Raw genomic sequence first — 22,510 nt, forward strand, 5'->3', positions numbered from 1 at the left:
AAGTGAAACTAAGAGACATTGATAAGAGTGTGGTGGTTACGGGGGGAGGGGGGAAAGGGAGAGGGAAAGGGGGAGGGGGAGGGGCACAAAGAAAACTAGATAGAAGGTGACAGAGGACAATCTGACTTTGGGTGATGGGTATGCAACATAATTGAATGACAAGATAAGATGGACTTGTTATCTTTGAATATATGTATCCTGATTTATTGATGTTGCCCCATTAAAAAAATAAAATTATTTAAAAAAAAAGCCACAGCCAAATGAAAACATACTCCACCTCATTTGTAATCAGGGAAAAGCAAAATTAATACCAGAGTGGAGTATTATTTCACACCTACCAGACTGGCAAAAGTTCAAAGGTGTGACATAATCGAGTGCTGGCTATGATGCAGTGAAACCAGAACACTTACAGTATACACAGCTGGTGGCGATGGGGGTATAAATTGGTACAAACAGTTGGAAAACCATTTGGAATTATCTAGTAAGACTGAAGGTGCACACAGCCTGTGACCCAGCCGTTCCGCAACTAGGATCATACCTTTGAAATTCTGACCACGTGCATCAGGGACACATATGAGAATAAATTACAGAAATGGAAGCAATCCAAACATCCATCCATATTAAAACAAATAGATAGGCTGCAGCATATTCCTACAATCCAACACAGCATAAGAGAGGTCAGGAGTCAGTCACAGTGGCAAGCTGCAGCATGGACAATGTCACAAGCAAACATTTCACTGAAAAATGCAAGTTGTGCAGAATACATACAGTATGACTCCATTTCTATCAAGTGCAAAAACATGCAAAACTACATGTTTTGGGATATAATGAAAGGTAAGAAAAAAAAGCATTTTTTAAAAGAAAGCAAAAGTGGTAAACACAATATTTAAGAGACTGGCTACCTTCCAGGAAGGAGGAGGATGGGCTTTCAAAAGTGAAGCTGAACACAGGTGTTTCCTCTCTGGCAATTCTGTCCATGTCACATGTGTTTCATGAATATCCTTTTGAAGCCATTCAATATTTAATCAAAACAATTAAATGAGATGATGACTAAGTACAGGACACAGTGCATCAGGTAGCATATGGTGGGGTGCCCATTCTTCTAATTCTTTTCATTCTTATTTCACTAGAAATATTTTAGAACACATTTGAGCAAAACTGGACAGTGGCTTTCCCGCAACTCCAGCAGTTGCTGGTAGACTGAAGAATGCCCCGGGATCGGGTTCCAGGTCTGTGCAAAGTCAAGGACTAACACGTCTCCACCGCAACTGGCTCTCCACCTGCCAACACCCCACCCCTGTTACTTAGGCCAACTTTATTAAAAATAAACATCTAATGGGTTTCACAGTGATTTCTTTTTATTAATAGAAAATGCCTTTTGGGAACCCATTCTGAGAGAAGCCACAGCCCGGTGATGGAGGATATAAAAGTCGAGGCACAGGGGACACCTGCAAGCCAGCGCACGCTGTCCCACCTGGGGGATTCCATCATTACTGGGTCTCTAACAGGCAAACAAGGAGTAGAGATAATGGCTTGCTCACTGCCTGCCTTGGATTATCCTCTGGTCCAAACGTTATAAATCCCTAAATCAATTTGAAAGCATCTGTCACATGAAAGGACCCCACACCAAAAACAGCTGCCGATAATGCTGACATTCCAGCAATAAAGGCTCTGATGCTGGGCTTCCCCCTACGGCTTTGCTTTTCTCTATTGCAGTTTGCAATTTGGGGGGAAAAACAAACACGTGTGCAAGGTTTTATTATTTCATCCAAATAGCCTTCAGAGAAGGGGCACCTAGGTACGATACAGAAAAGAACAGTGGAGATTTCTGAGTTAATTAAAACAAAGAGGACGAGAAAACAGGCCAGGCAAGGGCTGTGTTCCCACTGCTGGTTGGAAGAGGGAGGGAGGGAATGAAGGAACTGAGGAAAAGAAGGTGGGCTGCCCAGACCCCAGCCATGTCAGGGTAGCAAAGGACAACAGAGAGGGTTCATTCATTCACTCAGTAATTGAGCACCTACTGTATGCTGGGCTCTGTGCTGGGGAAAACAAGCACAGTCCCTGGCTCGTGGAGAAGACAGCTTAGTAATGGAAAGAAAGAAGCAAACGTGACAAATAGTGTGACAAAATAAGCAGGGGCTGCCGCAAGAGCACACAGCACCAGGTCCCGGGGAGCAACTATTCCTCAGACTCCAAAGAGGAGGTGGGGTTCGCCACACACAGTGGAGTTGGGGGAACAAGGAGCAGAAAGCCCCAGGCTGGCAAACAGCAGGTGTGGAGGCTCAGGGACAAACACAGTGCACAGGACAAGGACACTAGATCAAAAGGCCTAGAGCAAAGAATGCAAGAAGGGCAGAACTGGGCTCACACTCTCCACAACTTACGCCCACTGGACAAGCCCAGGAGATGCTCACTCAGCCTGTCCCTAAGAGCAGAGCCTCACGACTCGCACACCATGCCTATATTTTCCACCTTGGGTGCAGAGGTGACACAGGTTAGGAGGTACACCTGGGACACTGGAACATGGCAGTGACTCAGGCACGCAGCTGGACAATAAAAACTGAAATCACAATTCCGAGACTTGTTTAAGATTTCTGCAGGAAAAAATATTTGCACCAAGTTCCCTTTTGCACATACACATACACTCAGGCCTGCTGCTCCTAAAACTCCCCTGTCGAATGCTAAGAGGAGCTTCTAAGCATTGCAAAATCATTCTGGGGTATGGTTATCAGTTTTATAGCCTGCCTATTGGTATTGGGAAAACCTCTGATGAATTAAATCAACTGGACTTCCCAGTTCCAAATCTGCTCACACACAGCCTTGGGGGCATATGTAACGTGAGACTCAAGCGGGCTCAGATGCAGAGTGGTGAGCGCTCTGTGCCCACCACTTGTTTAGTCTGGAATCATCCACCCTCCCCATGCAGTCCCACAGCTGCCGCAGCCAGACACCAGACAGGAATGGGCTGAGCCATACCCATCCAGGCAATGACATATGTCTTTTTCAACTCCAATGATTCCTTCTGGTACACAGAGGCATCCTGGTGTAAGGCCCATCCAGGTGTGTGGACCAGGCAGCAGGTGGGATGCAGTGAGATGTGTGGTGAGGTGACTCTGCATCTGGTGCAGAGAAGAAAGGGCCTGAGACTCCCCACCCCACTCCCCCTTAACTCCAGACTTTCCACAGCAAAGCAAGTGGTAAAGTCTCCTTTCAAATCTATTCAACCCCTCTGGTCACATGGGTCCACTTTATGACTTTTTACCCTCTTCCTGTTAGTCCTTCACATTCATTTTGGCCTGATCTGTGAGGGTAAAAATGCTGGGTTGTCAGGGACAGGCACCGAGAGTGAGAAACAGAGAAAATTTATACTGTGGTTTGTCTTGAGGTCTCTACAAGACCCTGGCCAGAGACGGTCTTGATAGAAATAATAATAGATTATTTCCCTAAAAATAACTAATGTTATGGTGAAAACTAACCAGGGGTATGTTCCAAACTGGTAGTGACTGTTTCTTCTCCCACTGTGGGCCACCAGTGCCTTGCACGTAGCAGGCATTTGTAAACATTTATTGATGCTGGATCATGGCTAATAGGTAGCAGTTGGTGTGTGAAGAAAAGGAAGTTTCAGGAAGCAAAGACCTTGAAGCACAGGCACAGACTACCCCGTACAGGGTACACATCACCATGTGACCGCTCAAGAGGGTTCACTTCATGAAATCAAACATAAATCTGACTCCCATCCCATGGACCTTTTCAATGTGGGAACCTATTCCTCTCTAAGATCCCACCTGGGGATTCCTGTTCGAAAAACATATATTCATTTTATAGAGGTTTTGTTTGAGACTACACCCTCTCTGTAGGAAGACAACATTCACCAGTAGAGACTTAGGGGGACCAGATGGCTGGTAAGCGAGAGGCTATTCTTAATCCAGGGCCAACGGGAAAGCTGAAAGCCAGGGCCCAAATTTAGTTTGAAACCTGGTACCCAACAAGATAAAGTTAGAAACTCCCTTGAACCATCTGGCTCCTTTAAATAAATACCTGTCTGTCCAATCCTAGAATGGAAAAGAAGCTTCAAAGTCTAGCTCCCTTTCCAGACACAACATCTGCGCGATGGACAGCGCCCAGCAGCCGAGGGAAATGCTGAGTGTGGGCTAGCGGACTGAGCCCAGGTTAATGGCTCCCAATCCGGAGATTCTTAAAGGTTCTTTGGAATTTTTCTGATTCCACACCTCTTGCACTCTTTTTTTTCCTTCCACCAAACTATTTTGTAATTACCTTACCTGTGGCTAGAATGAACACACACACACACACACACAGTATGTATCCCTATCTAAAATGTTTCAATGCTCCACCTCCTTGACACAATGGTTTTGTCCTGATCTTAGAGCCATCTTCAACCTAACCCCTCCCCTGCCCTCCACACTGCCAGGCACAAGTTTCCATTCATTATTCTTTCAGGAAGTCCTTCAATCTAGTCTCCTTATCCATTCTCTTTTGACCTGAACTTAGCCCTGTGTCACCTTGACACTGAAGTAGGACTCTCTCTCTTACTCTAGGATCTACCCACTCTAGGTCTGTTCAGGTCCTCCAAGAAGCAGATGCCAAAACAGGAGTTGATATGCAAGATGTTGGCTGAGGTGGAGGGCGATTGAGGGGAGTGTCTGTGAAGGATAAAGAGAGAGGGAGGAGGAGGGGGCAGGGAGAGCCTTCAGACCCAATGCAGGTCTGACACCTGTGATAGGTGGAAGGGAGATTGCGTAGGAAGAGCCTCAAACCACAGTGCAGTCCTGATAGAATCTCAGTTGACAGATGGGTGATCTCCAAGCAAAGGTCAGCACTGGATGAGTCCCATGTGGGGAGGGAATGGTCCAGCTTTAGTACCCTCGCCATGCTCAGTCATTGACAGGGGACGGACCAGGGGAAGTGTGGCCTCAGCATTGATATTGGAGTAATACATGAGGGAAAAAAACTAAAACCCAACTTCCTGTCACACCATTCACAAAACTCAGTCCCAAGTGGACTGTAAAACTAGAATAAATTTAAAACAAAAGGCAGCTTTTATAAAATGATGCAGAAGAATGCATTTATGACTAACAAAGGAAACCTCCAAACCTTAAAGGAAAAGAGAGATTGGTTGGAATAATATATATATCATTAGCAAATTTTATTTTCTAATAAAATAGAGAAGCATCAATCATTAGTTTTTCATTGCGACACCTTATTTGTTCATTGATTGCTCTCTCATATGTGCCTTGACCGTGGGGCTACAGCAGACTGAATAACTTCTTGCTCAAGCCAGTGACCTTGGGTCCAAGCTGGTGAGCTTTGCTCAAACCAGATGAGCCCGTGCTCAAGCTGGTGACCTCGGGGTCTCAAACCTGGGTCCTCTGCATCCCAATCTGACGCTCTATCCACTGCACCACCGCCTGGTCAGGCAGTTAGAATAATTTTAATTGAGAACTTTCAGTTATCAAAATCAAGAACTTTTGTTTTGACAAGTAGAAGAGTATAAAAAGACAAATCAGAGTGAGAGAACATGGTTTTAACACATATAACTAATGAGGGGGCTCATAACCAGACTATATATTGAAAAAAAAAAGCTTGTACAACAATTCCACAAAGGAAAATACACAAATGACAAATGAACCATGAGAAGGTTCTCAGTGCTGTTAAATCATGAGGGAAAACACATTAAAACTACAATGAGATATCACTAAACACTCACCTGCATGGTTAAAATTCAACAGTCAGAGAACAGCAAGTTTTGGGAAGAATGTGGAGCAACAGAAGTCCTGTGTGTTACTGATGGGGGTGTAAATGGTTCGATCATTTTGGAAATTTGTTTCCAAGATGACTACCATGTTCTCCCTGTGACCCAGAAATTCTACTCCTAAATATGGAAGTACCTAGAAGGGGCATTACATAGTACATAATATATATACCAATAGACATGTATAAGAATGTTCATAGCAGGGCCCTGGCCAGTTAGCTCAGTGGTAGAGCATCAGCCTGGCTTGCGGGAGTTCCAGGTTCGATTCCTGGCCAGGGCACACAGGAGAAGTGCCCATCTGCTTCTCCACCCTTCCCCCTCTCCTTCCTCTCTGTCTCTCTCTTCCCCTCCCGCAGCCAAGGCTCCATTGGAGCAAAGTTTGCCCGGGTGCTGAGGATGGCTCCATGGCCTCTGCCTCAGGTGCTAGAATGGCTCTGGTTGCAACAGAGCAACGCCCCAGATGGGCAGAGCATCGTCCCCTGGTGGGTATGCCGGGTGGATCCCGGTCGGGCACATGCGGGAGTCTGTCTGACTGCCTCCCCGTTTCCAACTTAAGAAAAAAAAAATACAAGAATGTTCATAGCGGCATTATCAGTATGAAGCCAACATCCACAAAGAGTCAAATGGGTAAATAAATTGTGGTATATTCATTCCAGGGCATACCATGGTGAAAATTAATGCATCAGAGCTACATCCGGCACTATGGATAAATTTCACAAATGCGGTGCTACATGAAATATACTCTTTGATCATATAAAGTTCAAAACAGGTGAAACTGAAATTTGGTGTTGAGGGAGTCATACTGAAGTGATAAAAAAATCAAAGATATATATGATTATCGTAAAAGTCAGAACAGTGGTTACCTTTAGGAAGAGGAAAAATACATAATTAGAAGAGGTGCTCAGAGGCTCTGGGATTCTGGCAACAGTCTGTTGTGATCTGAAAATTTGCTTTATAATAATTTGAAAATCTTACTATTTATTTATTTATTTATTATTGTGACAGAGACAGAGAGAGGGATAGATAGGGACAGACAGACCAGAAGGGAGATGAGAAGCATCAATTCTTCGTCGTGGCACCTTAGTTTCTCTCATTGATTGCTTTCTCATACGTGCCTTGATGGGGGGGGGGGGGGTAGAAGGGGTACAGCAGACCAAGTGACTCTATTCAAGCCAGTGACCTTGGCTCAAGCTGGGGAGCCTTGCTCAAACCAGATGAGCCTGTGCTCAAGCTGGCAACTTCAGGGTTTCAAACCTGGTTTCTCTGAGTCCCAGTCCGACACTCTATCCACTGCGCCACTGCCTGGTCAGGCCCTTACTATTATTTTATGCATTTTTCTTAATTGTTTCATATTTTGCAATATTTTTTAAAATAGTTTTAATTAAAACAATAATAATAGGAACCAGATTGAGAGACCTATGTCCTGCCCCAATGAGCTTACACACCTAATTGATGGAAATATTGGAAAATCCTAGTGAGATATAGGAAAGAGAAGATAAAATCACAAATAACTTTATTTCATAATATGATAAAGCATTTTCATCTCTTTTGTTTTTAAAAAAAAGAAGTAGAAAACAGAAGGTATTAATAAAAACATCCTTTGCCCCAACTGTATAGAGCCAAGCAGTCTCTGCCTCTACCCCTACCAGGTAAGGGCTCCTGGCTGGCAGTTTGAATACCAAGGGAAAATGGCACCATGACTCACATTGGCAAGAGATGATGGATGGTTAATTTTACCAAAGTACTTTTGGTGCCGTCTTGCAGTACTCTGATAATTAATGGGTAAGCCGGTAGGCACTTTTTCATTTAGAGACGTGTATTTCTTAATTAAAGCGACACGCAAATGTTAACATTTATTAATTATTTTACTAGCTCAAAGCAGTGTAATTAAGTGCCTTTAAAAGCTGAAAACGATGCTACCACCTTTCAGAAGCTGCTGCGTCGGGGCTACATGGAAATGGGAAGTAGGAAAAGTCGTTCTCAATGCCTCCTCCTTCCACTGAATCCTTCCCACATCTCAGCCCTGTGAGTGCTCACAAAGTGGGCTGGAGGCATTCTTCCTGACCCTGCGCACACCAGGAGCTCAGTAGCCGGAGGCGTGTGGGAGTGGTTTGCTGGGGAGCAGGAGCCTAGCATTGCATGTTTAGAATTGGCAGCACACGATGATGATTAAAACTTTTAGTTACTTATTATTGTATTTCAGTTCTCTACAATGATTTACTGAAGTGAGAGAGGCTGCTGACATCAAATGGCCAAGGCATCCCACCTCTTCTGTAGTGGATGCTGTGAGCCAGACCTGGGCCGGGACTACATTATTACCTGGCTTCTCTGTGCTCCCCCAACCTGACAGAGAGCCCTGACAACACTTTGGGGTTCGAAGATTCTATCTCAACTCCGGCCATGTATGGAGCTTTCATTGAGATGTTAGAACATTTCCTTCTCCCCAGTGAACAGTTAGTAACTTAAGTAAGTGACAAAAGGTCACTGTGGGGAAGGGCTGGGAGAATCGGAACCATCTGCCCTTGCCGCAGGGTTGCAGGGTCCTTCTATGAAGAGACCACAGAAACCTGGCCTCTTCCTCAGTCAGTTTTGAGTCTGAAAATTGGCTCATATCTGGGAATTAGGCAAAATATTATGACTTCTTAAACTGTGGCAGTGGTCCTCAGCCTCCTGGTCCCCCAGCCTTGGTTGCTTCGACTGTGTATACTGAGCAACATCTGTGGCACTGTCTCTCTTGCCCCTAGGGGTACAAGTTCTGTTAACCAACATAATCTGAAGTGTCCCCAGGGCTGTCACTCAACCTTGCCTCTCATTACAGTAATAACTATGCTCCATCTTTCTCTGACAAATACAGGTCACCTCTTGGCCTCTATTATTTTGGGAGTCTACTACCCTATTTCTAGAGGAGAGCTCAGCTCTGTAATGGCCTCTCCTAGGGTCACCCTTGCCTATAGAGCCACCACTGAGCTTCTCAGCAATGCTGCTGCCCCTCTCCTCCTTGCTCATTACTTTGGTAAACATTCAGACCTGCACACCAAATATGATCATTGGTGAGTTTTCCAGCTTTAGACGGTATCTCCACTCTAGCATGCCCACTTCTCTGAGCCTTCTGGTCCCTTCTTTCACTGTCTGCCACAGCATTTCTGACATTTCTACTTCAGTTAATATGAACCATTGCTTCTTCCAAGCTTCCAAGTGCCATTTTAGTAGCATCTTGGCTCCGTTTCCCAGGATCTTTGCCAAGACATTAAATCCTGTGTCATGTAAGTGTAGTCCCATATTGATAAACTTCCATCACCCAACAGATTTGCTCCTTTGATCTAGAACCCTCAGACCTTTCCCATATACACCCTCCCGGCTCCTGCCAATGAATACTCTTGTAGCTCCCTTAGGACACAGTCTCTGCCCTGCCTTAGCTGCCCCCAAAAGTTGTCCAGCCAGGCAATGTCATGACCCAACCCTATCTATCAGCCCAATGGCATCATCTTAAAGTAAAAGGGAGTGTTGTTCTTTCACAGAGAGGGGTGGGTTACTTCTGTGGGCCCAGAGCTTCAGAGGGATAGAAAGAGTCCAGATTTTATCCACTCTGATGTCCCCATTGCATGGCTCAGGATTTCAGTCTGCCCTACCCAAGGCCCTGACCTTGGAGTAGCAGACTTGACAAAATTGAGAACTCAACTTCCTTGGGGACATTGCTACTCTTATCATTAAGATCTGAGGTCAGTGGCACAGTGGATAGAGCGTCGGACTGGGATGTGGAAGATCTGAGCCTGGGCCTCAGATTCATTCCACCATCTGGCTACAGCTTTCACACTTAGCCTTTAATTGGTGGTTAATATACTTAGCATTCATTGACTTTCTCCAATGCCTTGATCACTCTTATCTACAGCCCTCCAACTCCATCTTCCTTCTTTACTTACTATTTCCCACTTAATTGGCAAATGCCTGACATATTACCCTGGCCAATGTATTAATTTCCTTTGGTGCCTGACCAGGCAGTGGCGCAGTGGATAGAGCATTGGACTGGGATGCCGAGGACCCGGATTCGAGACCCCAAGGTCGCCAGCTTGGGTGAGGGTTCATCTGGTTTGAGCAAAGCTCACCAGCTTGAGCCCAGGGTTGCTGGCTCAAGCAAGGGGTCACTCAGTCTGCTGTAGCATCTGAGTCAAAGCACATATGGGAAAGCAATCAATGAACAGCTAAGGTGCTGCAACAAAGAATTGATGCTTCTCATCTCTCTCCCTTCCTGTCTGTTTGTCCCTATCTGTCCCTCTCTCTGATTCTCTCTCTCTCTCTGTGTCACAAAAATAAAAAATAAAATAAAAATAAAATAAAAAATTTCCTTTGGTATGTTCCAGTTCACTCAGTGAGAACTTGAGAACTGTGTCACTACAGCATGCCAGGGACAGACAGTTCACGCTTCCTTCTCTCAGTGATGGGGATCTCACTGCCAGTCTGATGAGGGTGATCAACATGGGTCTTCAATACAGGTTTGGTGAATGGATGGTTCATAGGGTAGATGTATAGATTGGAGAAAGGGAGGGAGACAATGGAGGGATGGAGGGAGGGATGGATAGAGTTCTACTAAGTCCCACTTGGTTAGCCTGAGAAGTAGCTGAAAACCACTGCCATTTTCTAACCAAGGATTTTCCTTTAACAAGGATAGAAAAGGCAATTCTGTGGGCAAGTCTGAATTCTCAGTAATTAATAATAAGTCATTGAAATTACAGTTGAAATGAACAATCATTAACCAAATATAAGATGACAACTCAACACTAAATTCTAATAAATTTCAGTTGGATTCAACATTCAGTCAGAGGAGACCCTCTTTGGGATCTGAGGTCTCCCTGCCCTCCGGGCCCGGAAACCAGTGATTCTGAGGATCTAGGTCACTTTCAGCACTGCTTCCCTTAGGATACTTACAGTACAATTACCAGGCAAAGCCGAAGAAAGTGAAGGGAAAGGGAGCATTTCTTAATATCAGACCTCTGACACTGTTTTCGGGTCAATTCAGGATTACAGGGCACTCTGTGTTCTTCCCTATCATCTGTCAAGTTGCCAGAAGGGCTGGGGCATCTCCAGTCATCAGGGAAACTTGCAATCCTGGAGATCGATATCCTTTTGTTCACTTGGCCTGCAGTATGGCAACAACCTGGCAGGTGTGGACGCAGGTAGGCCCGTTCGGGGCTCATCCATCTTGTAGCTAGCAATTGTCACTTCAGCAGTCCAATGAAGTGGTGGAACGCCTGTTTCTGGCTTATGATTGTCATCGGCTTTGTCACTAAAAATATGTGCTCCATCCAGAGTCCTGCTGTGTCCTGAGTCTAATTTACCCCATCACGACTGGGAAGAGACTAGAAAGTAGGAGGAAAAGAGAAGTCATCTCTTTTTCCTGAATCTAGGGTTGGCAGCAGCAACAGGGGCAGTGACAGCAGTGACCAAAGCAACAATAGTGGTGGCGGAAGCAATGGCAGGAGCGAGCAAGGCCTCTGGCAGCCAGTTCCAGCAGCAGCCTCAGCAGTAAGGAAGTCCTGAGCTCTGGGGACACCATGTCCTCTGTGCACCCAGCTCTAGTGGCAGACTGGCTCTGTGATGACCAAGCTTTGGGGACTCAGCCCCCTTTCGGCTCTTCCACTGTTCCAAGACCTTTGTTACCAATTTCCTGTGCTCAATTCCCTCTGTTTAAAAACCCTAGAGTGGTTTTTATTTCCCAACTAAACTGATGCTTGACTTCTAAAACAGCCCCAGGAAACTGACTCAAAGCCAGAAATCTGGATTGGTTATCAGAGCCAACTTCACTGGAAGGCAGTGATTGTCTCCATGCCAGTGGGAAGTGGAATGCTGGTAGTCTGGTAGGCAGTAGCAACCGGGTACCTAAGTGACCACTTCTGACTGCTTGGGACGAAGTGCTTAGAGAAGGCAAGGCACAAGGAGATCAAAGGGAAGGTGTGAATGGCCACACTGATGGGCATGATAAATATAAAGGCTCTGTTTGGGCTGGCTGCTTATGAACACACTTGTGAGTTCACAGACAAAATAAATAAAAAGATAAACTCAGGGCTTTAATATCTCAGCAGATGTCGAAGTTAGAGAACCATAAAGCTTCTATGACAGCAAAAGAGAACCTTTTGTCCCCTATAGCTATAGAGCTAAAAAGTCAAATCTCACATTTGATCCTGCTGGTTGAAGAATTCTGATGAACAGATTCAGTGGGTGTCTCATGGGATCTATGCACCTACAATCAATCGGCCAATTAAGTGACTGTTCTCAGTCTTGGGTATAGAGGTGAACAAGACCAACAGCACTTCAACCCCCAGAGAAGTCCCTGCAAAGATCTGCAGGAAGAGCATCCCAAGCAGAGGGAAGAGCAAGTGCCAGGCACTGACATGGAGCCGTGAGTGCATGGGCGTGACTAGGAAGGGTAAGGTCATATCCATGGGGGCCCGGAGCTCTGGCAGAAAAGTAAGTCTGATGAATCTACATCATGGTAGCAAGTTGGACCGCAGGGGATGGTGATAAAGAGTGAGAGGTAGATACAGTTTTTAAAAAGAATACAGCAGTTTACGGAAAACAAAAAAGGAACAGATCTCAATACTCATAAAATTCAAAGTTGCTAATGAGATTAAAAAACCAAACACCCTAGTAAATCTCAAAGCTACAATTTGTGAATACTGTATCCCACAAAACAGGACAGGCAGTGGCACCTCGTGCTTGCCCTTCTCTGCTTTTTCTGAGGTCATGCCTACCTTCCAGGAGGCACCAGCCTGGCCTGTTGTGAGCAGGGAAACTCTCAGACCTCATGAATGAATGGCTTTTTCTTCTTTAAGGGGAGTCGGCATTTTTGCTGACTCGGCTCAACTTCACTCATGCGGGAAATTTATTTTTCATATGCACACACCCTTCTTGCTCTTTCTTCTCATGCAGTTTTTGCTCAATTACCCCCAGGAAAACACCTCTCTCTTTTGTCCCTTTTTCCTTCAATTGGGAGCCAAAGAAAAAGAGCCCTGATGTGAGTGATAGGTTTAAAGTAGCACCAGTTATGATACATCCACACAAGGAAAAAGGAAGGTCCCATATTAGGAAGTGAGATTGAATGTCAGAGAGAACCAACAGCATCAAATTAGAAAGCCTGGGAAAGAGCCCAAGTTCCCCTTTAGACTCTCCACTCCAGTACCAATCTATATTTCCATCTCTCTTTAATTAAATCTTTTTTTCCACAGGCATTATCATTTAGTAAAAATGAAAGACTTTTTTGAGCAATTTCAGGGATGAGAGAGTAATTTACTTACCTAAATGCTAACATTGCAATGGAAATGGGTTGTTTTTTTTACTAATTTTTCTTGCGAAGATACAATATGGCATCAATGTTATGAGTTTCAACGGCTTCAGTGGGCAGCCTGGGTGAGAAACTTTGTTATAGCTCTAAACAAACAGACTTTCGAGTTGATTTCTGAAAATTCAGGTTTTGAAAAGTGAACACTGCTTAACTCAATAAGAGATTCTAATGAGAAATATGAAGTTATATAGTCATTTTAAGTATAGCAATGCAGGATTTCAACGTGCATGTTTAATGCATGTGACTTCCTTCTCTCATTATTTAATTGGTTTTGGGTAGCAGCAGTTCTTTGTTTTTCTTCATCTGTCATCATGAATTCTGCTAGCTCATAAAATGAAAAAAAATGGGCTGCAGGTATAAGTTATGTATGGTGCATGAGTTTTCTAAATATATTTATTAATGCTCCTTAAATTATCCTCAAGGCTGGGTGTCTCTCTCAATTTAGAGCACCCTCTCACTTGGTTTAGCACTATAATTTCACTTTTATTGTTCATATAGCCAGATGCAGCTGCATTTATTTACATTTTTTAAATGAATGAAATGCTTAACATGTTGACATATTGGGGATTCTAAAAATGGCCCATCTCACGTCATCCGCCACACCACATCTGCAGGGGGACGGCTGGATTAGGCCCACTTTGTAGTGGAGTTGATTTTCAAGAGAAATGTTTGGAGTGAAAATGAAGGGCTTTAGAAAGCCTTATTATTGAGTGACACAGAAGAAACTATTTTCGTTGCATTTCAAGCTTCCAACTGGAATTTCGAGTCAAGGCCACGAGACAAAACCACAGGAGCAAAATGGGATGAGAGTGCAGCTGCACTTCCGTTTCAGACCTCCCCCACCCCACCCCCCACGACTTCTCCAGTAACTAGATTATCTTCCTTTGAACTGTGTGTGTGTGTGTGTGTGTGTGTGTGTGTGTGTGTGTGTGGCAGAGACAGAGAGGACAGACAGACAGGAAGGAAGAGAGATGAGAAGCATCAATTCCTCATTGCGGCATCCCAATTGTTCATTGATTGCTCTCTCATATGTGCCCTGACTGGGGGGTGGGAGAGCTACAACAGACCTAGTGACCCCTTGCTGAAGCCAGCGACCTTGGGCCCAAGCTGGTGAGCCTTGCTCAAAGCAGATGAGCCCACGTTCAAGCCGGCGACCTCAGGGTTTTGAACCTGGGTCCTCTGCATCCCAGTCGATGCTTTATCCACTGCGCCACTGCCTGGTCAGGCTGAACTTTTGGCGATGGTGAAGAAAGATCAGAAATTCTGAAGCTACGATACATAGACTTCAAGGCCAGCCTCTCAATTATCCATATTGTATGGTCTTAATAGTATCCATTCATTAACATTTACCAAGACCCCACTATGTGTAAAGCCACAGGGACACAGGTGAATAAAACTCAGTGGCTGTCCCTGAAAGCTCAGGATCCGAGGGAAGACAATTAGCTGTAATATAAAGCAAAGAGACAAAATGTTCTATAGTAGAGGAGTAAGCAAAATACTGTGGGAGGTGAAGTAGGGGATGATTAATTCCGACAGGGTGGCTCAGTGGAACCTACATGGAGAGGTGGATTTGAATGGAAGTGAGGGTGATTCCACAGACCGTACAAAAACACAGAGGTCTGAAGCAAGTTCAGGGAAGCCTGAGGGGTGCCGTGTGGCAAGAATGGGAGCAAAGACAAAGCACAGTGGATGATTAAGCCAGAAAGATAGGTTGGAGATAAATCCAGAGAGCCTTAGAGCCGCAACCAAGAATTGAAACAAAACTTTGGGCAAGAAGAGCCACTTAAGATTTGGAGAGGGTAACACCTTCTGACCTGTGTTATAGGAAGATAACTCATGACAATGAAGAAAATGGGCTAGAAATACGTCAAATATGTCAAAGCTCCTTAAATAATCCAGAGAAGTATTAGTAAGTACTTAAACTAAAGCAGAACCAAGACAATCCCTGCCTCTGATCTAACAAGATCTGTCCCATTGCCTGTCCCATTTTTGTTAAGTTTCTCTCCCCCCATCTCCACCCTATCATCCTTAAGCATTAAAAGAATCTATATTAGGACTTAGCATTAAGATACTGCTATTTCCCACAACAATAAAAGGTGCCAAAGTGCAAATAGGCTTGAAAAGGGCACTTTTCATACTAGGCATATCCGTGGACAAGCAAATCCAAGTTGTAGAGGGGCTGTGGGCTGCCGATGGCTGACTCCCGGCCCCATCGGGCACGTTCAGTACACATCCCCCATACCCACCCCTTCCTGGGAACTGTACCCTTCTCCAACCTTCTCTGTACAACATGGAGAACAACCTTTATAGCATGCAGCTAAGGCTCTCCTGTCCTCCAGCTCTGGCTGGGTGAAGCTAACAGAAATCAAAGTGTAGGAGGATAATCCCCCCTGGCCCCGTACCTGCTGTGTGGAAGGTGACAGTGATCCCGTGCCTTTACAGAAGGCCACAGCTCCCTTCGGGTAGCCAGCTCCTACAGCCACAGCTACCGCTCTCCCTGGCTCTGGGAACTGTCCTTATCCTGCCTCCTTCAGGCCAAGAGCGGTAATGACACCCTCTATTACTAGCCCCATTTGGTTGTAGCCATTCCTCACCAGCCCTGTTAGTTCCCTTACTCCTGTCCACACCATGTGTGTCCCTTTATTCAACTCTCCTCAATACCACATCTGTGGTGACCTGCCAAACAAGGTCCCTTTACAGAACATGCAGTGCTTGGCACTCCCCATGCACCCCATGCTGCCATCAACTGCAAACACCATAGTAATGATTAGTTTGCTAAGCTAAGCCAAGAGTACAAGGACAGAAGGGAACTCAAGACAGGTAAACTGGGATGAAGAGAACAGTGAGTTCATTTTTTAGGGCGGCCATAACAAAATATACATATTACAAACTGGGGGACTTAAGCCAACAGAAATGTATTCTCTCACAGTCCTGGCAGCTAGAAGCCTGAAATCGAGGTGTTGGTGGGGCCATGCTCCCTCTTAAACCTGTAGGGGAGACTCCTTCCCTGCCTCTTCTAGCTTCTGGCATTTTCTGGCAATGTTCAGTCTTCCGTGGCCCGTGCTACTGCCCTTCAATCCCTGTCTCTATCTACACATGGTGTTCTCTCTGTGTCTGTATGCAAAAGGATACCAGTCGTACTGGCTTATGGTTCACTTGAATGGTTACATCTCTACTTCATTACATCTACAAAGACCCTGTTTCCCAAAATGTCCCCATTCTGAGGTCCTGGAGCTTAGGATTGAAATGTATCTTTGGGGGGAGCACAATTCAACTCAGAACAGGTGGGTTCAGAAGCATAAGCTGCTGGGTATGTTTATGAATGTCTCATAAGTTTCTACAGAGGCTGAATCAGCAATGCACGCTGCCTACAGCTGATTACTACCTGCCAGCATAGCACCTGTGCCCGCCGCTGAGGGACTGATATGGAGACTCATGAAGAAACCAGCCTCCTGACTTGTTCATTAGAGATTCAGTCCTACTGGTGAGCCAAAATACCAGCCCCTCTAATGAAGCTGCAGGAAGGTGCGGAATGTAATGTAATGGGCACTATTTGTGGAAAGACCAAGGAGGCGCAGGGGAAGGCGCTGTCGAAGGTGTTGATATATGACCATGGAAGCTATATTTAGACTGTCTCTGTAGAAAATGACAGCGCATTCATGATGGTCTCACCACTGGCTTTTTCCATGTTTGCTTTCCTGAGTCCATTACTGCTACTATCAAAGACTTTAGCTGAGAAAAATAATCTCTGTTTTGAGACCACACACTTGCTACGTGGATATTCCAAGCAGGCAAATGCTATTTTTAATATTTTTTAATGGAATCAAGGGACAAAAATCTGGTGATATCTTTAGGCAGATTGAAGATCTAAAATTTTTAAATCTCAAACTATTAACTATAACTCTCCAGTGCCTGGCCCTATCAAATCAACTCAACACTTCAATTAACAAGATTTACTACCCAAAGTGACGCATTGTCCAAGCTCCACCTGACATTTAAGACCCTCACATGACCATGTACACATCTTATGTCCAATACATGTCACTCATTTTATTTATTCATTCAATAAGTAATAATTAATTATCTATTATTTGCTTCACAGATGTTATGAGTCGAACTGTGTCCAAAAAGATATGTTGAAGTTCTAACTGAATCAGTACCTGTAAGGTATCTGGTACCTGTGAATGCAGTTAGGAAATGGGATCTTGGCAGATGTAATGGAGTTAAGATAAGGTCATACTGAATGAGGGTGGGCCCTAATCCAATAGGACTGGTATCCCTGTAAGACAGGGGTCCCCAAACTATGGCCCGCGGGCCGCATGTGGCCCCCTGAGGCCATTTATCGGGCCCCCGCCGCACTTCCAGAAGGAGCACTTCTTTCATTGGTGGTCAGTGAGAGGAGCATAGTTCCCATTGAAATACTGGTCAGTTTGTTGATTTAAATTTACTTGTTCTTTATTTTAAATATTGTATTTGTTCCCGTTTTTTGTTTTTTTTTTTACTTTAAAATAAGATATGTGCAGTGTGCATAGGGATTTGTTCATAGTTTTTTTTTATAGTCCAGCCCTCCAACAGTCTGAGGGACAGTGAACTGGCCCCCTGTGTAAAAAGTTTGGGGACCCTTGCCCTGGCCGGTTGGCTCAGCGGTAGAGCGTCGGCCTAGCGTGCGGAGGACCCAGGTTCGATTCCCGGCCAGGGCACACAGGAGAAGCGCCCATTTGCTTCTCCACCCCTCCGCCGCGCTTTCCTCTCTGTCTCTCTCTTCCCCTCCCGCAGCCAAGGCTCCATTGGAGCAGAGATGGCCCGGGCGCTGGGGATGGCTCTGTGGCCTCTGCCTCAGGCGCTAGAGTGGCTCTGGTCGCAATATGGCGACGCCCAGGATGGGCAGAGCATCGCCCCCTGGTGGGCAGAGCATCGCCCCTGGTGGGTGTGCCGGGTGGATCCCAGTCGGGCGCATGCGGGAGTCTGTCTGACTGTCTCTCCCCATTTCCAGCTTCAGAAAAATGAAAAAATGAAAAAAAAAAAAAAAAAAGTTTGGGGACCCCTGCTATAAGAGGACAAGAGACACCAAGACAGACACATCAGAGACAACACATGTGATGACAAGGAGGCACAGATTGGAATGATGCAACTACACAGTGAGGAATGCCAGGAATTGCTGGCAACACTAAATGCTAAGAGAAGAGCATGGGACAGATGCCCCTCTGAAGCCTTCAGAAAGCATGGCCCTGTTGACACCTTGACTTGGACTAGCTTCCAGACTGAGAGAATAAATTTCTGTTGTCTTAAGTCACCCAGCTTGTGGTAACTTGTTACAGCAGCCACAGACAACTAAGACAACTAATACAGCAAGTGAACCTCTAAGTTTAGCCAGACTGGTCCCCCATGCCCTTTCCAATGCTCTTATCTCTATCCCAACCCCGTGACTTTGCAAGAACATCTCCCTCTATTTAAAATGTCCTCTTTTCTACTCTCCACTGCTAAAAGTCAGTGGAGTCTAGCTTTTTCTCAAACCCAATTCAGGTGCTCAGCAAAGCTGCACACAGCAGGTGCTTCGTAGGGTCAAGACGGCTCCCCTCTGTGGTTCTTCAGGTAAACTTTTGTTGAAACAGTCTTGCTTCCCATGCTTACATCAGCAGGTAGAAATTGAGAATTATATCTCTAACCCCTCCTTGTATCCATCACATCTGGTAGAGTCCATGATCAGAAAGGAGATCTACTTTGAGCAGGTTTGGCCTAACTAGCATTAAAGGAGTCTTTACTTTCACCATGGAGTCCAAGCAGAAAACTCATCAGATGGGCACTGGAAAATCACCTCCCCTCTCTGCTTCCCCACCCCTTCTGCCCCATAGTTTCCTTCTGTCCTGTCCCACAAACTCTCCACCAGTAGGGCCCAAGCTTCATCTTGGAGGGCAGCGTAAGTTCATTGAGGTTCTGTATGAATCGGAGGAGGTGCTGGGTCCTTCTGATCACTTGGATTGGCATACCTCCAAGACAACACTTTCTTTTTTGCTAATATTGACCACTTGATAGCACTTTTTTGCCTCACATCAAAATCTATGGCCTAATAAGACAGAATAACGTAATTATGCATCCACCCACCACACGTAACTGAATTCATTCCTTTTGCCACACTTTCTTTTGCATACATGCTTTCCTGCAAATATACTGGTAGATAAATACAGCAGCAGGTTGACACAGATTTATGTATCACAAGGAAGACTCAGTTTTTCTGTGTCAGTGAATGATTGGATCCCAGTGCAACACAAGCAAGGGAAGCACATGGCTGAACAGTTGCTCTGAACTAAAACAAGCTGGTGACCAATCTTCAGGAGGCCATGTGACAAATCAGACTCGCCCAGCTCTCCCATTTCAGGTGGGGGCTGCCTGGAGGTGGTTTCCCGGAAGACACCCCCTGCTGCTCCCAACATCTCCTTCCAGCCACACTCACACCACCAGTAAGTGATGTCAGCAGGCTGCCTCGCTCAGGCACATGGGCAAGGGCTCCCGGAAGACAGCAAAGAACCTCAAAGTTCTCCAAACCTAATTTTCAATTCCACCATTAGCTTCCTGGATGACACAAGGTGGGTATGGTCACCTTGGGATGACCAAAATGTGGGATGTTTGATATGACCCACATATGGCATTATCAAATACAATATCACTGTTTATAGGTTTCAGTTAATTCGCTATTAAAAAAACAATTTTTGTCTTCATATTCTAATCATAAAATATGTAATTATGTTTAAAAATGCATAATTATTATAGAACATTTGGAAATACAAAGGAAGAAAGCCCAAACCACTTATAATCCCATGACCTAAAGGTAACCACTATTAACATAGAGCATTTTCCAGTTAGTTGTGTGGGTGTATGTATAGATAAATAGAGATATAGATAAATGTGTAAATATGTTTGTGTTTGTGTATATATGTATGCATACATATAATTGTTTTATAGGCCCCATGTATGGTAACCTATTTTAATTGCCTAACATTATATCAAGGTCACTTTTCTATTACTTTAAAAGCCTTTTTAGAAATTACGTTGTATGAAATTCCACATAACATCCATCATAGGCTTTCATAAACCATGCCGTATTATAAATACAATGGGGTTGCTAGTAACAAAGTGTTCATCAAACAGAGCCTGTTATCAACGCCTGTTTTATTGGTACCAACCCTTATTTTACTCAGTATTTATCAGTGTCTGTCCGTATTTTAGGGTTTGTTGCCTTAGTGACAACCATCGGGCCAAATTCACAATTTCATCCAACAGACATCTCACGGATATTTTTATGAAATGAAGGTCAAGTCTCCTGCAGTAAGAAACAGTACTTTCTTTTTGTCAGGATTAAAAAATCATCATAAGGGCTCCCAGGATTCCTTGAACAGATGGGAATAAGTATTATAAATAAAAGCCGTTGTTGACTATGTCAGTCAGCCATAGGATTGACAGCAGGCTCAAAACCTCTCGTGCACCTCCCCTCGCCAGCACAAGCCCCAGTGGGCAGACCTTGGTTGAGCTCATCTCCACCCACCACCCACCCCCACCCCCGGCACCTACCTGACACTCACTGCACACACACACCTAGTGAAACTTTAACTCGACAAGCTTCTCTGTGCACCTACTTTTGGTCCACACTGTGCCAGATGCTGAGGAGGAGCTCTGACTTCAAATTTGGTGGAAAGATAAGACACATTCATAATAGGAAAAACCATGAGAGGTAACTGGCCAAGCCAATCTGCTATTCCCCAGCCCTGGTCCTCATATGATGTCACACAACCCCATCAGCTGAACCACGTGATGTCACACAGCCCCTCAGCAGGAGTCATCCTTCTTTAATGTCACTGTTCCACCCTTGTTCCTCAGCCTGGATCTGAGGCCACAGATCCTGACCCTGAGCACCACTGTTGTTGTTATATCCCATGTGTCCCTAGGTCTAACGGTGATGGTCAACAAAGCTACTGCTGTCAGCCCTCTTCCCTGAGTAGAATGTGCTGCTGACACATGGGTGTGCAAAGCAGAACACAGCACCGTCATTGTGACATGCGTGCATCTGTGGACTGACTCAGCTGTGATTCATAATGACACACTGACTGCGGAAGGTCGGATATCCTTCACTTGGGAGGGCAGATACTTACTACCAAGCAATGTGTTAGCAATGTGCTATAGGACAAGTCCTCTAAGGCCTTGGATGCCAAGCCAGAAAAACACAAGAACGTATTCAACTAGGTCATCCCTTGACCGTGTTAATTCCTGAAAGTTCAACATTTCAGTAAAAGCTGCTGTCATCCCACTTAGTTCAGGAAAGCTGCTGAGCACCAAACACACCCAAAGCATATGGGAGTGCTTATGCATTTCTCAAAGCTGATCTCGCTACAGGATTCTAAGCTGAAAGTCTTCGAAACCCAACTTACATGGTCTCAAGCAAACTATAAGATATTTTTTGGCTGGTGCAACTAAAGGCACAGGAATGTAATGGTCATCAGAGCTTGGATGAACACACAAAGCTTGGTCTCTCGCTATCTCCTGCCCTATATTCATCTTTATCAGCTATGTTTAGGTAGACATTTCCTGTGCATTGCTAAGACAGCCCCCAGCGGCTCCAGGCTTGTATCCTACCACCTTAACACCACCAGTGGAAAGGGAGCTTCTCTCTCCCAGAAGATTCTTAAAGTTCAGAGACTAGATCTCATGGCTTGGGCCCTCAGTCACTCACCTATCTCTGAATCAACACTGTGGCCAAGGGAGAGGGATAAATCACACAGTCCTAGGGTTGGGAAGAGGCTGGTTTGGTTCTCCAAAAGGAAATTGGGGTGCTATTATCATAAGAAGAGGAAATTGACACCTGAAGGCAAATGTGCACTATGATCCACCCCTTACCCTCTCATTATCTACACACCCTTCCTTCCATTTGTGCAATTTCAATAAAGTCTCTAGCTAACATAATTAGTTATGCCACATATATACAAAAATTAAATCTCTCCCTCTCTGGTCATAGACCGTCCAAAATTATGTACTGTTTTTGTATCAAACTGCAAGAGCAGGGTCTCTGGGCCATGTAGATTCCTCTCACTGGAGTCCAGATGAGGCACCTCATAGTTTGACACCCATTAGACCACTGATAGATGTAAGCATCCCCAACATATACAACAGTGCTCTTGTGTACAAGAGTGAAAACAGGATAACACACAGCATTTCCTGTTTGGAAATGAAAGGGGAAACAGGATGTGACGTCAGCAGCCCTTCACCTGTTCCATGTTCCATCAGACAAGAACAGCAAGGACGTGGGCACTAGCAGTGAGGGAGGCCCTGAGCCAGCCTCTGACCGCCTGGTTCTGCTCTTTCAGAGGCTCCCCTCGACCCATGTCCTCCGTTTCCGCACCTGAGGGGGGACACTG

At 45.0% G+C, this 22,510-nt stretch overlaps 1 protein-coding gene across 1 annotated transcript in view; it reads right to left on the reverse strand.

Moving 5' to 3' along the window:
• Window positions 1–10,793, reverse strand: part of CNIH3 (cornichon family AMPA receptor auxiliary protein 3) — a 141,022-nt gene extending 130,229 nt beyond the window's left edge. The window contains exon 1 of the mRNA XM_066237509.1: window positions 10,694–10,793. Coding sequence (XP_066093606.1) covers window positions 10,694–10,741 — 48 coding nt within the window. The 5' untranslated portion in view covers window positions 10,742–10,793. The remainder of the gene's footprint in view (window positions 1–10,693) is intronic.
• Window positions 10,794–22,510: the final 11,717 nt, after the last annotated feature.

The sequence above is a fragment of the Saccopteryx bilineata genome, chromosome 1 (assembly GCF_036850765.1).
Source record: "Saccopteryx bilineata isolate mSacBil1 chromosome 1, mSacBil1_pri_phased_curated, whole genome shotgun sequence".
In the NCBI taxonomy this organism is placed as follows: Eukaryota; Metazoa; Chordata; class Mammalia; order Chiroptera; family Emballonuridae; genus Saccopteryx; species Saccopteryx bilineata.